The sequence below is a fragment of the Centroberyx gerrardi genome, chromosome 20 (assembly GCF_048128805.1).
Source record: "Centroberyx gerrardi isolate f3 chromosome 20, fCenGer3.hap1.cur.20231027, whole genome shotgun sequence".
Lineage (NCBI taxonomy): Eukaryota > Metazoa > Chordata > Actinopteri > Beryciformes > Berycidae > Centroberyx > Centroberyx gerrardi.
The window spans coordinates 20,134,676-20,149,341 of NC_136016.1; the positions used below are offsets into that span (position 1 = coordinate 20,134,676).

The 14,666-nt window shown below is 42.0% G+C and overlaps 2 protein-coding genes and 2 non-coding genes across 7 annotated transcripts in view; 1 reads left to right on the forward strand and 3 right to left on the reverse strand.

Moving 5' to 3' along the window:
* Nucleotides 1-14,666, forward strand: part of rhbdf1b (rhomboid 5 homolog 1b (Drosophila)) — a 49,902-nt gene that overhangs the window by 31,529 nt on the left and 3,707 nt on the right. For all 4 annotated transcript variants that reach the window (XM_071899439.2, XM_071899440.2, XM_078290958.1 and 1 more), the window contains 13 exons: nt 4,031-4,259; nt 5,308-5,514; nt 6,809-6,931; nt 7,770-7,915; nt 8,919-9,173; nt 9,428-9,539; nt 9,718-9,792; nt 10,028-10,189; nt 11,190-11,290; nt 11,568-11,631; nt 12,417-12,511; nt 12,836-12,911; nt 14,081-14,181. In XM_071899439.2, the coding sequence (XP_071755540.2) occupies nt 4,031-4,259; nt 5,308-5,514; nt 6,809-6,931; nt 7,770-7,915; nt 8,919-9,173; nt 9,428-9,539; nt 9,718-9,792; nt 10,028-10,189; nt 11,190-11,290; nt 11,568-11,631; nt 12,417-12,511; nt 12,836-12,911; nt 14,081-14,181 (1,746 nt within the window). The remainder of the gene's footprint in view (nt 1-4,030; nt 4,260-5,307; nt 5,515-6,808; nt 6,932-7,769; nt 7,916-8,918; nt 9,174-9,427; nt 9,540-9,717; nt 9,793-10,027; nt 10,190-11,189; nt 11,291-11,567; nt 11,632-12,416; nt 12,512-12,835; nt 12,912-14,080; nt 14,182-14,666) is intronic.
* On the reverse strand, nt 8,513-8,606 carry trnai-uau (transfer RNA isoleucine (anticodon UAU)). The gene is made up of 2 exons: nt 8,569-8,606; nt 8,513-8,548 (listed from the first exon to the last, which is right to left on the reverse strand). It is a non-coding gene; the product is annotated as a tRNA-Ile (tRNA).
* Nucleotides 11,545-14,666, reverse strand: part of mrtfba (myocardin related transcription factor Ba) — a 122,010-nt gene continuing 118,888 nt past the window's right edge. The window contains exon 18 of the mRNA XM_078290957.1: nt 11,545-11,554. The gene's annotated coding sequence lies outside the window, so the exon portion shown is untranslated. The remainder of the gene's footprint in view (nt 11,555-14,666) is intronic.
* Nucleotides 11,860-11,953, reverse strand: trnai-uau (transfer RNA isoleucine (anticodon UAU)). The gene is made up of 2 exons: nt 11,916-11,953; nt 11,860-11,895 (listed from the first exon to the last, which is right to left on the reverse strand). It is a non-coding gene; the product is annotated as a tRNA-Ile (tRNA).

Here is a 14,666-nt window from a genome sequence, read left to right on the forward strand (position 1 = left end):
CACATATAATACACTTAATATAATATTAATGCTGCTTTACCTGCTCCTTGGGTGTAAATGCTTCCCAAACACCTTCAACTATACCGATGTTAAACAGAGATTCTTTGCTTAGATTTGAAAAGTGCATACCGCTTCCTAGACAATTTTGAGACTTAAAAACTCACATTAATACCTCTCATTGAGACTTGTGAAATCCTAAAATGATTTCACTGAACACAGCAAATACTCTCACAGCCAAAGAAAACAGATTAACATAAATTAACCGGTTTGTTCTTTGACACATTGAAGTTGTTGTGGCATTGTGTAAGAAAACATAACACGCATGACGGCAAACATAACAGATTAATCATCACCACTTGTCAATATCTTGTGTTAAACATGACCATTTTCATGTAAAATATGACAAATATTCAGTTTCCCCAACAGTATTATTCTTCTCAGGGTGGAAAAGCCTCTGAAACAGCATTTAGACCATCAAGAGACATTAAAACTGTCCATTGAAACCCAGACTAATGAAATTCTTTTAGGATTAACAGCGCTTTAAAGCAGAGTGACCCAATGCACCTATTCATGGGGAAACTCTGAGATAGATTACTGCCTTTAAATGAATAATTCATAAATAAAATGTGCAAGGAAAATTGAATTTCATTGCAGGTTTTACAGACTGTTTTTATGTAGTTGTAGTCAGGGAGGAACCTCCATTATATCAGCAGTGGACAGCATGACTGATTAATATTTAATAAAAGGCCAGTATCGGCAAGCCAATATATCGGCCTAACCCTATTAATCATAGCAGGAATAGTGGAAGAATACCAGCAGCTTCTGGTTGGAAGAGAATTTACCGAATCAATAACCTCAATATCTATTATTCATGCACATATTTATTGCCATAATTATTTATTGAGTGGTGGCATTTGTTTAGATTCTGCTAAGCTTTGCCCCTCGGCCTTTTCTCAGTGATGAGTAGTGTCTAGTTCTGTGCAGAACTGCCTCAGCCTGCCTTTAATAATTACGGTAGATTGCTGCTTGATGTGCACCAGCCTTACCTGGAGGATATGGAAGCTAATTGATGTGGCTTGATGTCGCTTTAATCTTTAATGGTTGATGGAGCTGTGTAGTCGTCAAGCCAGTCATAAATGTCTTAGTTCAGATTTTGTGTGGGCGCTTGCACAGAGGTGTGGGCAATAAGACATGCATTGCCTGTCGGTGCATGTGTGCATGCAGGCAAACACCCTCTTATCTAAACAAGCTCTCACACAAATGCCATCTATCATGCAATGCTTCCACAGTGCAGCAGAAGCCAGCCTGGTCTAACATGCTCTGTGCACCGAAAGTGAGAGAAATGTGATTCTCCACCATGAAAAGATTGCATGGAAGAGACAAGAAACAGATACAGCTCCAGGTGCATGATGGGTGGCTTGGTGGACGACCGTAATGTACATTTACCTTCAACTCCGGTGACCTGGGTTCAACTCCCACTTAATACAAAGAAATTCTCTACTGTGAGTGAAGTTTTCAGTAAAAGTTTATTTAACTTTGACCAAACCTTAAACCTGCAATAGGCGATATCAGACCTGCTAACCAATCCTGAAACTAATGTGTGCTATGTGGAGATTTCATTGAGACATAATGATATAAACCAATATCCACACAGCAGCAGCTGTGTTGCTGTTTTCACCTCTTTTCTAAAGCTTGTTGTCATATTCTGCTCCGAAACGAAGCTCCTCCCGCTCCCTCCCGTAGCTTTCCAATTTTTTTTTTTAAACTAGCTTGGCTCCTCCCTCGCACTTCAGAGTTCATGCTCATTTCACAAAACTTTGAAAGACTCCTATGGCGGTTACAGTTGTAAATATACCTCATAATTATGAATGAGTGTTTGTTCATTGAATTTCTGTGAGCTGTGATTCTGTGATTTTTTCTGTGATTTCTGTGATGACCCCCCCCCCCCCCCCCCCCCCCACTCCCATTTCTCTCTCTCTCTCCTCCTATCTGTTTCCATCTCCACATCTCCGGCTCGGAGCGGCCCGGTCTGCATCTCATCTCATCCCTCCCAAACCTGTGACCTCTTTCTAAAACATTCCTCTCTGGAAGGACAACAGTCAGCGTCGCGCCGCCCCCTCCCTGCCCCTGCGCAGCCTTAAAAGGCTTCCCCAGCTGGCGTCTTTCTTAATGATGTGGGCCGAGTGTTTATTACTGAGTGTTCTGCTCTCCAAACAGTTTCCCCGGCCTGGCCTCCACTTTGCTCCCCTGCTCTCCTGATTGTTTAACACACAGCCTGGCACACAGTCACTGTTTCTTGGAAAAAGGCACTTGATGCATACATACACACACTTAAACATAGAGCACATGTCTGTATATGCAGCACACACACACACACACACACACACACAGCCAGGTCCGGTCATCTACCAGAGAACTAATAGGCACCATCAGCTGCTTTATATACCAGTGAAAGAACAGGTTGTGTAAGGAAATAAGACTGTATTTTTCATTCACTCTGTGCCAGCTGGGTTGGCATCATCCACACACACACACACACACACACACACACCCAAACACACACACACACACACACACACACCCATACACAGAGAAAGGGGAATAGAGGGGAGAGAGAGAGAGAATAAAAAAGAGGGTAGCTGGACGCATGAGGATTTCTTAATCCTAAAGGTCGATATGTTGCACAAGTTTTGTGTTAGTCGTTTTTTTTTTTTTTTTTTTTTTAAATCGCTGCAGGAGGAGAGCTCTGTTAAATCAACTGACCTAGTTCAGCCTGATCATACTGCACACAAACTACTACAGCAATACAAATCCTGACCCGCATTTCAACTTCACTGCAGAAGCCTAAACTTTACCTTCCCCATCGTTCATTATCCAGTCACATTACATCCATCCAATAAACAGGATAAGCTGCTGTTTACTACTCACACTTTTTCCCACTTGGCACCTTTACTTTGTGATAAAAACATATTTGATCAGATTTTTGACAATGTTGAAATTGTATGTTGGCTCCCTGTTTATGTATAAGGTGCAAAAGAAAAGGTATAAGGCTCCAGATTCAGAGGCATCAATGTGCTTCCATTCCCACTCCACACTTTCTTTAAAATACTTCTTTCTACTTCTTAATTGATCTACGCTTCTATGCTGAAAGGCCGACAAGGCAATGATTCATGGTCTTTACTAAGGTTCATTTTCTGTTTCGTCATTCTTTGTCTTCCTCTGTATGGGCAAATGCTCACTCTATCTGTAACCTCAGATATGAAAAATACATTTAGCCATTAGACAATCAACCAATTAACCAACCAAACTACTAATCAACCAACAGGGATGTGCACAAGAGCCTTTTCTCATGGTCGACTATTCAGAGCGTCGTCTAAACGAATATTCAGATATTTGGTGTGCCGAAATTTAAGGCTAAAGCGGATTATCGGCACAAGTGTTGGCATGTCGGTTTGGCTCGATCCATCTTCATCACATGTAGAAACTAGCTTGATGCTTTTTGAGATGATTCAGCACTCTTGTGACACTGAACAAGCTTGTCCATCCTGTCCTTGCTGTGTGGTTTTGATAATAACGCAATTGCTACCAAAAACAGCTGCAAGAGGATGAGCACAAAATAGAGTGTGCTTTTTTTTTTTTTTAATGACACCAGAAACGCTCTATTTTCATTAGCCTATCTCTCTCTTTTTTTTTTGTAATGTTGGGAAATGGGGGTTCAAGGTTCCAGCTGTGATAGCAACAGAGTGCCTCAGATTCAAGCTGAAACGCATTGGTCAGTTTTTACTTTAACAAATCACCAGTGTAAAAATAAAAGCTTTTAACTTTTGCTTTCACAACAGACTCTCTTTGTTTTTTTCACTTTCACTTGTACTCTCATTCTGAAGAGCGCCCGTTGATTTCTTCCTGCTATGGGCATTTCTCATACCAAGCAGCACTCCTAAATCAATGCTGATCCCCACAAACCAACATTCGAATTTTGCCATTTTTCTGACATCCCGTCCCCTCTAACCAGACCCCGTCTTTTCCCCAGGGGCACGGCCGACTGGTTCGGGGTGAGCAAGGACAGCGACAGCACCCAGCGATGGAGGAGGAAGAGCCTGCAGCACTGCAACCAGCTGTACGGGGGTCTGAAGGCCCAGGTGATGAGGGAGATGGAGCTTCCCAGCCAGGACAACCTCTCCCTGGCCAGCACTGAGACCCCTCCCCCCCTCTACCTCCCACCCCACCACCCCAGTCACCACCACTATGGCATGCAGAGGGTAGGCCAGCGCCTGGGACGCTTAGATGGATGGAGGGGATAGATTAGATGATTGATGATTGATCACCTTTTTACCCATGAAAGTTTCTCTCTTTCCTTCTCTCTTTCTGGCTTTCTTTCTTTGTTGAATATAGTCCAGATTTTAGGCGCTTGCTTCACCTCTTTGCGTTGTCATGGATTGTCTTGACTAGGGTTACACCGATAAGGGTTTTTGAAGGCTGATACAGATACTGATATTTTTTGGACTGAAGCTACCGATAACCAATGTTTTGCACTGATATTCAGTATCTTTAAAGTTCATAATTTTCATGCCAAAAAAATTCCAAGAAATTAAAAGTTCTCAGTGTTTCCCCAGAATTTTATTAGCAGTCTCTTGGTCTTTAGACCATGGAACACTAAACCTCTCCACTGGAACTGAGGTTGATGATTGTAATGAAAATAAAAACAGTAATAACAATAAGAATAATAGTAATAATACATGTTTGTGCGTATTTGAGTGGAATCTGATCAAAATGTTGCATTACAATCAATCAAGTCAAGTAAACATAGAGATACATCTCTATGCAAGTAAATATGTACGTTAATCAAGCAAACTGCATTATATCCTTCATATCAGAGTTGGACGACAGACTGACCGATATCCGATTTTTAGTAAAAGTCCAATTTTTTATGTATTGGTGTAACCCTAGTTCTGACTTGTGCCCCACTGTTGTTCAGTGTTGTTTTCTGTTGCTGTGTGTTTTCCTCCTTATCTTATTGTTGCTGCTCTTGTCTGTTCCTTGGAGATAAAAAACAACCCTGCTGCAAAAAATGCACTGGGTGTCATGATGGGTCGGTGTGGTCTGAGGAGCATGCCATGGAGCTGTGACCTCCTGGGTTTGAATCGGGACTAGGAGCTTTCTTGCATGTCATTCTCCTCTCTTGCTCCCGATATTTTCCTGTCTCTCTTCACAGTCAACTATCAAATGCCCAGAAAGTAATCTGAAAAAAAAAAAAAAACCTACTTATAGTGTGTGTGTGTGTGTGTGTGTGTGTGTGTGTGCGTGCAGATTGTGGACCCCCTGGCGCGGGGCCGTGCCTTCCGCATGGTGGAGGAGGTAGACGGCTTCAGCGTCCCGCAGACTCCCATCACGCCCGGCGCCGCCTCCCTCTGCTCCTTCTCCAGCTCCCGCTCCGCCCTCAACAGGTTGCCGCGACGACGCAAACGGGAGTCCGTCGCAGTCATGAGCCTCAAGGCCGCGGCAGCACTGATGAAGGTGTGTGTGTCACTTGTGTGTTTGTGAGTGTAAATCACTTTGGATGAGTGTCAGCTAAATAATTGTGGTTCTTTGGCTCCGCCCACTGAGGTTTAACTCAACCAATGAGATTATTTCTGCCTCCAGAGCATCTCTACCTCCAAGAAATATTGTAACTAAAACTCCAATCTGGGCTTTGAACTCTTGATCTTCCAATCGCAAGCCCACTTTTTTAACTTCTACGCCCCTTTTTCCTGAAATTGAGATTATTTATCTTTTTTCCATAATGTGAATGCACACTTGGACTGGCTATAATTCACCCTCACTAACTCTATTGCAGTGAGAACAAAGGCATTAGTAATCCATTGTAGGCAAACAGGATTGGATCACTTAGGATCGACAGTCTAAAACAGATTGTGATGTTTTTCCTCTGAAAAGGAGATTGAGGTCAGGACATATTAATGCTTTCCATCATTATATTATCCTTTGTAGAGGATCTCCAATAGGCCAGGAGTATAGTCAGCCTGACACACATATACATAATACACACACACACACACAACACACATCTAAATACATACAGTATACAAGCACGTACACACACCTTAATCTACATCACCTTACTTTTTTGTCACTAAAAACGTATTCTTCTGAAATGTTTTGTCCTATATGTATGAATGGATGGTTTTTATTTCTGAGTTTATTTGCGAGCTTTCATTTCTACATGTGTGTATTTGCGTGTGTGTATACTGTATATATATATATATATATGTGTGTGTGTGTACATGTTATGTAAAAGTTGAGATGGATTAGTATTGTTGAGGATTAAACTCCAGTGATGTCTCACAGGTGACGCTTTCTGTCCATACATACATGAATGGATGGATAGATGGGCAGTGTATCTGTGTGTGTGTGTGTGTGTGTATGTATGTGTGTGTGTGTGTGTGAGGCGGTCAATACCAGATGGTAGACGATAATACAGACCGAATGCTCAGATGTCTGGTGGATTGCCGACAGAATATTCCAGAAGTGCTAATCCAGCAACACGGAGGTCACTGCTGCTGCGTAATTGTGTGTGTGTGTGTGTGTGTGTGTGTGTCAGGTGTGTGTGTGTCAAGAATCATCAAATTGTAATATATAATAATAATAAAATATATCTTGTATGTAGATTTTATTACTTTAGTGCTATTCTTGGTATGATATGGTGCTGATAACAATAACAGTGCATCTGGGTCTGATATTGTTGTTGAAGATGATGATGATGATGATGAAGATGATGATGATGATGATGTGTGTGTGTGTGTGTGTGTGTTAGGGCCGGACCCTGCGGGAGAGCACCACCCGGCGATGTCGCAGACGGAGTTTCATGCCTCCTAGTTTCTTTGACGACGACACTGTGGACTTCCCCGACGAGCTCGACACTTCCTTCTTCACCAGAGTGAGCAGTGAACACACACACACACACACACACACACACACACACACACACACACACACACTGCAATGAGATACTACCATGCACAACCATTCTTAACTTTGGACTTCAGCCATGGGTCCAGATAACAGGGCTAGGGTTAATTCACTGACACTTCAATTAATTCAAAATGTGTGAAAACTGTCTCTTAAAACATTTAATGAGGAAGCATAGAATGGATAGGAAAATGTTGTTCTTCAATATTTTTTTTAACTGCATGCAAGTCAACATGTTGTCAACCTATATCTTCTCCTACATACCAATTACTGATAAAATAAAGTGTACAAAGCCAATATTAATATCTGCCAATATTTCAGTCAATTCAAAACTGGATGTACTTAAAAAATCAGATTCTGAAAACCTTTGGCATGAGATGATAGTGATAATGGCTGCTCTACTATTAACAAATGAATTTTAGGATTTATTTACACTTTGAGTTGATTGAATTGAACTTGAATTGACATCACCCCTCATTTTAAATGCAATCAATCACTTTTATGTGACTGATTGATCTTGTCTGGTATACTGGAGCTGTTAAGCTTGTGCCTGCTTGTCTTGTGCTCTAGGCAAACCAAAGTAAATACTCAAGGTGATCAAATTGATTTCAACAAATAGATCCAATTGATGGACGCATTCATCCAAAGCACCTTCTAGTGCTCTGAGTGTATATATTTTAAGCATGGAACTGAAGTCTACTGTCTACCTATATAAAGGACTACATGCACCCTTTTTCACATAAGTCATCTTCCGAGTTGTTCAAATTTTCATTCCTGACTTCATACACCTCTGTTCCTCTCTGCAGGAAGGTCTGCAGGATGAGTTGTCCAGCTATGCTGACGAGGTGTTTGAGACGCCATCGGAGGCGGCGCTTAACCAGCAGGCGGAGGAGGGCGACCTGACAGGAAGCGCCCTGGATAAGAACGAGCTGGAGAGGAGCCACCTCATGCTGTGAGTTCACATTCTTATGAAGCACACATACAGTATGATCCATATGCAAGCATGAATCTCACTCATGCTGCAGGTGAGAAGCAAGGTTATTATAGTTTTGCATTTTTCATTAGTTTTTATTTTTATTTTGTTCTTTTTGTTTTCAATTTCAGTTTAGTTTTAATTAGTTTTTAAAGCGGGTTTGCTAGTTTAGTTTAGTTTTTATTTTTTGAAAATGCTTAGTTTTAGTGTTAGTTTTAGTCTTTTTTTTGTAATATGGGGTATTTGTCAGGGGCGAGATTCAAAAAGGTTAAAAAAAATAAAAATAAAAAAAAATTGGAAGATAGATTTCATATCCACCCAAAATACTAGGCTTATGTATGAAATAAATTGACAAAGACGAAAACTAAAGACATTTTCTCTATAATTTTAGTTTATTTTAGTTAGTTTTGTAAACACACAATACAGTTTCAGTTAGTTATCGTTTTTTTGTAAAGCCTTGTTTTTATTTTTATTTCAGTTAACGAAAATGTTTTTTCACACCTAGTTTTCATTATTTCGTTAGTTTTCGTTAACGATAATAACCTTGGTGAGAAGTCAGTCAAGTAAAAACTTCTCTGCTCCAGGTGAGGCTCGAACTCACAACCTCGGCATCGCTCGACCCGATACTGTCTTATAAGCACCGCGCGCTGACCGATTGCGCCACTGGAGCTTCATACACAGCCTCAGTCAAAAGAATTGATTGCAGCACTTTCACATTCCTCCGCAAGATGGCAACAAGTCTATAAACTGAGCATGGATTAACCAACACACACACACAAACACATACATACATACATTCACACACACTCACAAAAACGAATTACGACAGAAACAGTTCCTGAATCTTTCTCTCTACTCTTTTCTTTAGTCTTTCACTTCCATACACAGGCATATTGCTTTAAATAATGCTCCATCTTGCATATCAATTTACGATGCTTTCCTCTTCCTCCCTCTTCCTCCCCTCCTCCCTCCTTCCATCCAGGCCTTTAGAGCGAGGCTGGCGGAAAGCCAAAGACGGCTCTCTGGTGCAGCCCAAGGTGCGCCTGAGGCAGGAGGTGGTGAGCGTCAACGGGCATCAGCAGCGCGGACAGCGGATCGCCGTTCCCGTTAAGAAGCTGTTCGCCCGGGAGAAGAGGCCGTACGGGCTGGGCATGGTCGGCCGTCTCACCAACCGGACGTACCGCAAGCGCATCGACAGCTTCGTCCAGCGGCAGATTGAGGATATGGACGATCACAGGTAGGGCAGCTGGAAAGGGGACAAATTCTAGGTTTTATATCCCCCAACTGGTTCTTTGTGATAAAAAAAGAGGTTGCAAAAGGAGAGTGTCAATTCGGTTTGTTCCACAGTACTTTTCACATCAAGAAGTTTGATTTTGTTTTATTAATCGTCTAATCTTTGCAAGATTGGCTGTCCTCTGAGGTGAAATGAAATACAGACTTTGTCGATGTCCCAGCAAATGGAGCCTGAAATTGTGCTCCTGTCCTCCCCAGGCCTTTTTTTACCTATTGGATCACATTTGTCCATTTGCTCATCACCATTCTGGCTGTCACTATCTACGGCATTGCACCTGTGGGCTTCTCCCAGCATGAAACTGTCGACTCCGTAAGTACATTTTACTGAGTTTATGATGAGCTTAGGGTGACTCAGTAATGACTACAATAATCATGCAACTGTATTATAGCACTTTTACAAAGTATAGTTTAGCACTGGTTGAATCATGTTGAGTCTTTACGTTCTTTACATTTTCATCTTTTTCATCTTTCTTTGCCATCTTTTTCAGGTGTTGAGAAATAAGGGAGTTTATGAAAATGTCAAGTTTGTGCAACAAGAAAACTTCTGGGTTGGGCCAAATTCAGTGAGTATCTTTTACCATCATGATTACTCTCAGTTTTAAACTGTGCTCTCATGACTGTAATCCAAACTCCTTAAAACATATGGTGATAGGAATCTTCCAGTCACACAAACTATGTTCAGTTTGGACTTTCTGTCATGTTACATGTCTTTGAAAATGGGAAAGCCCAAGAGCATTTATCAGACTCTAGTTCTATAGATCGGTGACCAAGCTGTAACTTCCCCCTGCTGTCCTGCAGGAGGCGCTGATCCACCTGGGAGCCAAGTTCTCCCCCTGCATGCGTCAGGACCAGGAGGTCCACGAGCTGATCCAGGAGAAGAGAGCCAGAGAGCGAGACTCAGGCTGCTGCGTGAGGAACGACCGCTCCGGCTGCCTGCAGACCCTGCAGGAGGAGTGTTCGGTCAGTGATGTTAGATTAGAGTTTCAGCTGAAGCCTGTCGCCCCCTGGTGGCTCAACCGGTAGAGCGCATATCATTAATGCTAAGACTTAATCAGAGGAGCAAGGGTTTGAATCCAGCACCGTCTTCCCTGTCTGATAAAGTAGAAATTACCTGTTTAAGGCAGGTTGTGTGCTGGTGGATTTGGAATTAGTGATTGACCGTAATGCTCATCATAGTGAATATGGACCGCAAGCTGTAGTAGTACTTTGGTATGAAAGCCAAGCAGGTATTCCAGTAGGAAACCAGAACTGCATCATGACAGCTGTCTCTTAAAACTCAACCGCTCCAGATGAGGCTCGAACTCACAACCTCGACATCGCTCTGCTGGATACTGCCTTATAAGCAGCGCGCGTTGACCGATTGCGCCACTGGAGCACGTGCTGAGGAAAAGCATGATAGATGCTAGGTGTAGCATTTACCATAAACCATCAGCACATTCATTTTGAGACATGAGTATAAATTAATGAGATCATCACTGAGAAAATTGGCAGCCTCTACCGGCCTCTACTCTGCATTTTACATTGTGTGACACCTGGTCAGGTTTGGCGGGAAATCTGCTTTATGGCACAAAACAGGAAGAGGGCGCTGTTCTTCCAGAGCAAACCGCAGGTGGTGGAAGGATGAAAGGCCGATGGGAAAATCACTTCCAACATGTTTATCCTGTTCAGTAAAGTTAAAAGACAAAACAAGCAGCACTAGCATGAGATAGAGGCTACCAATCATCTTCATCATGGCCTTAGTAATTATTGTTAACAGTAATTATTCCATATAAAGTATCACAATCCAGTGATATATTGATGTTTAAAAATGCTGCACATAGCACCTTTAAGCAGTTTTATATTGGGATTTTTCCTCATAGTAGCCACTGCACACACTAACAGGCCAAAATGGAAGTTTTTCTGAAATATCCCTACATAATACTGTTATTAAATGATTTCTCTCTCTTCCCTCCTGCTGCAGAGTACACTGGCAGTGTGGGTGAAGTGGCCTCAGCACCCGAGCGCTCCCTATCTGAACGGTAAACTACGGCAGCACGGCTCAGTCTGCCATCAGGACCCCAGGTAACATCACACTGCTGTCCAGTTCACCACAAGCCTCTTCCTATAGATGTATTGCCCTAATGGTTTAATGAATTACAATAGCTGTAGTAGGATGTTAGCTCTATTATAAGCATTATTAATCAGGCAAGAGCACATAATCAGCAGCAACTGCCTGCAGACACACGAAAACACAGAACTGACATAATTTCCTCAAAGTATGGATTATACTGTTGGCCACTAATTAGCTCTAATGTAATGTTTGGACTGTTTCTCTCGCCTTTTGCTCTTGATTTTGTAGAATTTGTCTGGAGCCAGCCTCAGTTTCCCCTCATGAGTGGCCTGATGACATCACCAAGTGGCCAGTGAGTACATTTACAATTTAAGTATTCAGCTGATGCTCTTATGCGACTCACAAAGAATGAGCTGTGCGTTACATTACAAACATATAATACATTCTTCGATCAGTAGAGCTACGAGCAAGCAGAAACTGTTTGGAAATTGATGTGAGCAGCCACAGGCAGCCGGTGACATTGAGAATTGGGCACATTTTAGAGTTCAGTTTGGCTTCACACTGTAAGTTAAAACTTCTCTGCTCCAGGTGAGGCTCGAACTCACAACCTCGGCATTGCTCTGCAGGCTACTGTCTTATAAGTACCGCGCGCTGACCGATTGCGCCACTGGAGCCTGAGAAAACTTTGGCAGATGCCTGAATAAGAGGCAAAATGTTGGTGAAGACAGCCGTTAAATAGAAACAACCAACAGGTTTCACCACAAGGCCAAAGGTTGATGTTAGCCTGGATTATCACACAGAGATCTAGTAAAACTCGTGTTCCTGGTTTAATGGCCTAAAATGCACATGGGAAAAGCTAGATAAGGTGTTGTATTGGCTGGAGGGAGAGTCTCTACAGGTTGAGGACGCCTCTCTTTTTGTAGTTTAAAACTTCTCTGCTCCAGGTGAGACTCGAATTCACAACCTCAGCATCGCTCGGTTCGTCACTGTCTTATAAACACCTCGCGCTGACCGATTGCGCCACTGTGTTGAGCCAGGATAAACCTACAGCACTCCCATTCTCCTACACAAGATGGCCTTTAGCTTTAACGTTTAAAACTAAGAGCTGACATCGTCTCCTCTGTTCATGAACTGTAGGTTTGTACAAGGTACAACTCCGGGAACCACACCAACCTCCCACACATAGACTGTGCCATCACAGGCCGGCCCTGCTGCATCGGAACCAAAGGACGGTAAGGAACGATGTCGCTAAAACCTGCAGGAGTCCGGATAGATTTGACTATCTAAACTGAACACTCCCATATATCCATGGATATATCATATATTTATCACATATTTTCCACGTGTAGTCACCAGGGATCGACCGATATGGGCTTTTCAACACCAATACGACAATTTTGTTGTTCAATATCTTTAAATTTGACCATTTTTATGCCCACAAATTCCAAGTATTCAGTGTTTCCCACAGAAATATTTTCTTTTCAGGGTGGAAAAGCCTCTGAAACAACATTTAGACCATCATGTGACACTAAAACTGTATGTATTTTGTGTTGTAGATGTGAAATCACTTCCAGAGAGTACTGTGACTTCATGCAGGGCTACTTCCATGAGGAGGCCACTCTCTGCTCACAGGTAGGACACACACACACACACACACACACACACACACACACACACAGAATGCCACGAGATACAGAAACCAACATGCATAAAAAGAGAGACACACACAGTAGTTTACTACACACACACACACACACAGAAAGTCATCACATGCAGAAACTCACATACATATGCAAATAGACAGAGATAGAGAGGGAGAGATTGGGAGAGAGAGAGAAACTGCCTACAACTCAACTCAACAGTTTACCACACACACACACACACACACACACACACACACACACACGCATACAAACACAGTGACTTTGACAAGAATGAAATGGAGTGAAATTATCTGTGGGTTTGCTGTGGGTTTATATTGACGCAAACTTTACATTTACATTACATTTTAACTTTTTTTTCAAGGATATTTTTATTTGTATTTTAATTTTAATTATTGTATGTAACATAAGTATCATCATTCAATAAAGGTGTGCAGAAAAAATAATTTAAATCAACATAAAATACAGTAATATAATAGATAATAAAGAAAGTAATAAAAAAAGTAAAGAAATAAAGAAAATAAACAGCTAAAAATAGAAATCTGTCTTTTTTTCCAAAAGAAACTTTTTATTTTTTAAGGAAACTAAAATCAGATATCATATTTTCAATAAGTCTAGACAGCAGTTTACATTTCATACTGTTTTTTTTTTTTTTTTTTTTTTCAAAGAAATCAATATGGTGCCTGTTTTTTCTTGCAGTATTTACTGTTAGTCTAATTATGAGTACTGGAAGCTTTTACCCCTAAATCCACTTTCCACATAAGCACAGGAGGCATTTTACAGGCTCTCTCTCTCACACATAGAGACAAGAGAGGGGTGAGGAGGCTTTTTGTCTTTAATCTAAAACTTCTCTGCTCCAGGTGAGGGTCGAACTCACAACCTCAGCATCTCTCTGCTGGTCACTGTCTTATAAGCACCACGCGCTGACCGATTGCACCACTGGAACCTGTTGTGTGCTTGGAATTTAAAAGACTTTGGACTGAATTCAGCACTGTCATCTTCCTCCACAGGATGGGAAGGAGTCTTGAAGCTGTGCATTGATCGGCCAACGCATACTTCCAGTCAAAAATAATGAGTGCCATGGCGTTACAGTCCTGATTCTACCTCTCTAACCTGTGTTTCCCCCTCTCTCTGCTGCAGGTGGCCTGTATGGACGATGTGTGCGGTCTGCTGCCTTTCCTCAACCCTGAGATCCCCGACCAGTTCTACCGCCTCTGGCTCTCTCTCTTCCTTCACGCTGGGTGACTACACTCTCTTCTTTCTCCTCCATCTCAGAAAATGCATCAGTATTTAAAGCTGCAGTATGCAAGATGTTTACATTTGTCTTGTCAATCTAAATCATGCTGTAGATTTGCCCTATTTCACCCAGATAGACTTCTGGTGTTGGGTTTGATCACTGGTAGGAAATCAAAAAGGTTTTTTTCCAGCATCTTGAGCCCCGCCAGAAATGTAGGTCCGCATTTAGTGTGCAGTTTACTGATTTCTGGGCAATGAAGTCCTTCAAACTTTAAAAAATTGAAACAGTCTTCTCTCGCTGCCACTTGAGGCCGCCAAAGTGCAAAGTTGCTAGTGCAGCTTTAATTCCATGCAAGGAATTTCTCATAACCTTCAACCTTATCAGCCCAAACCCAACCATCATTTTAATTCCCTGGCAGGTAAAATAGTGAAAGCGTCTGGTGGATTTTCAGTTGTACTAGCTGTGTTCCTCTCCTAAGGTCGAGATTAA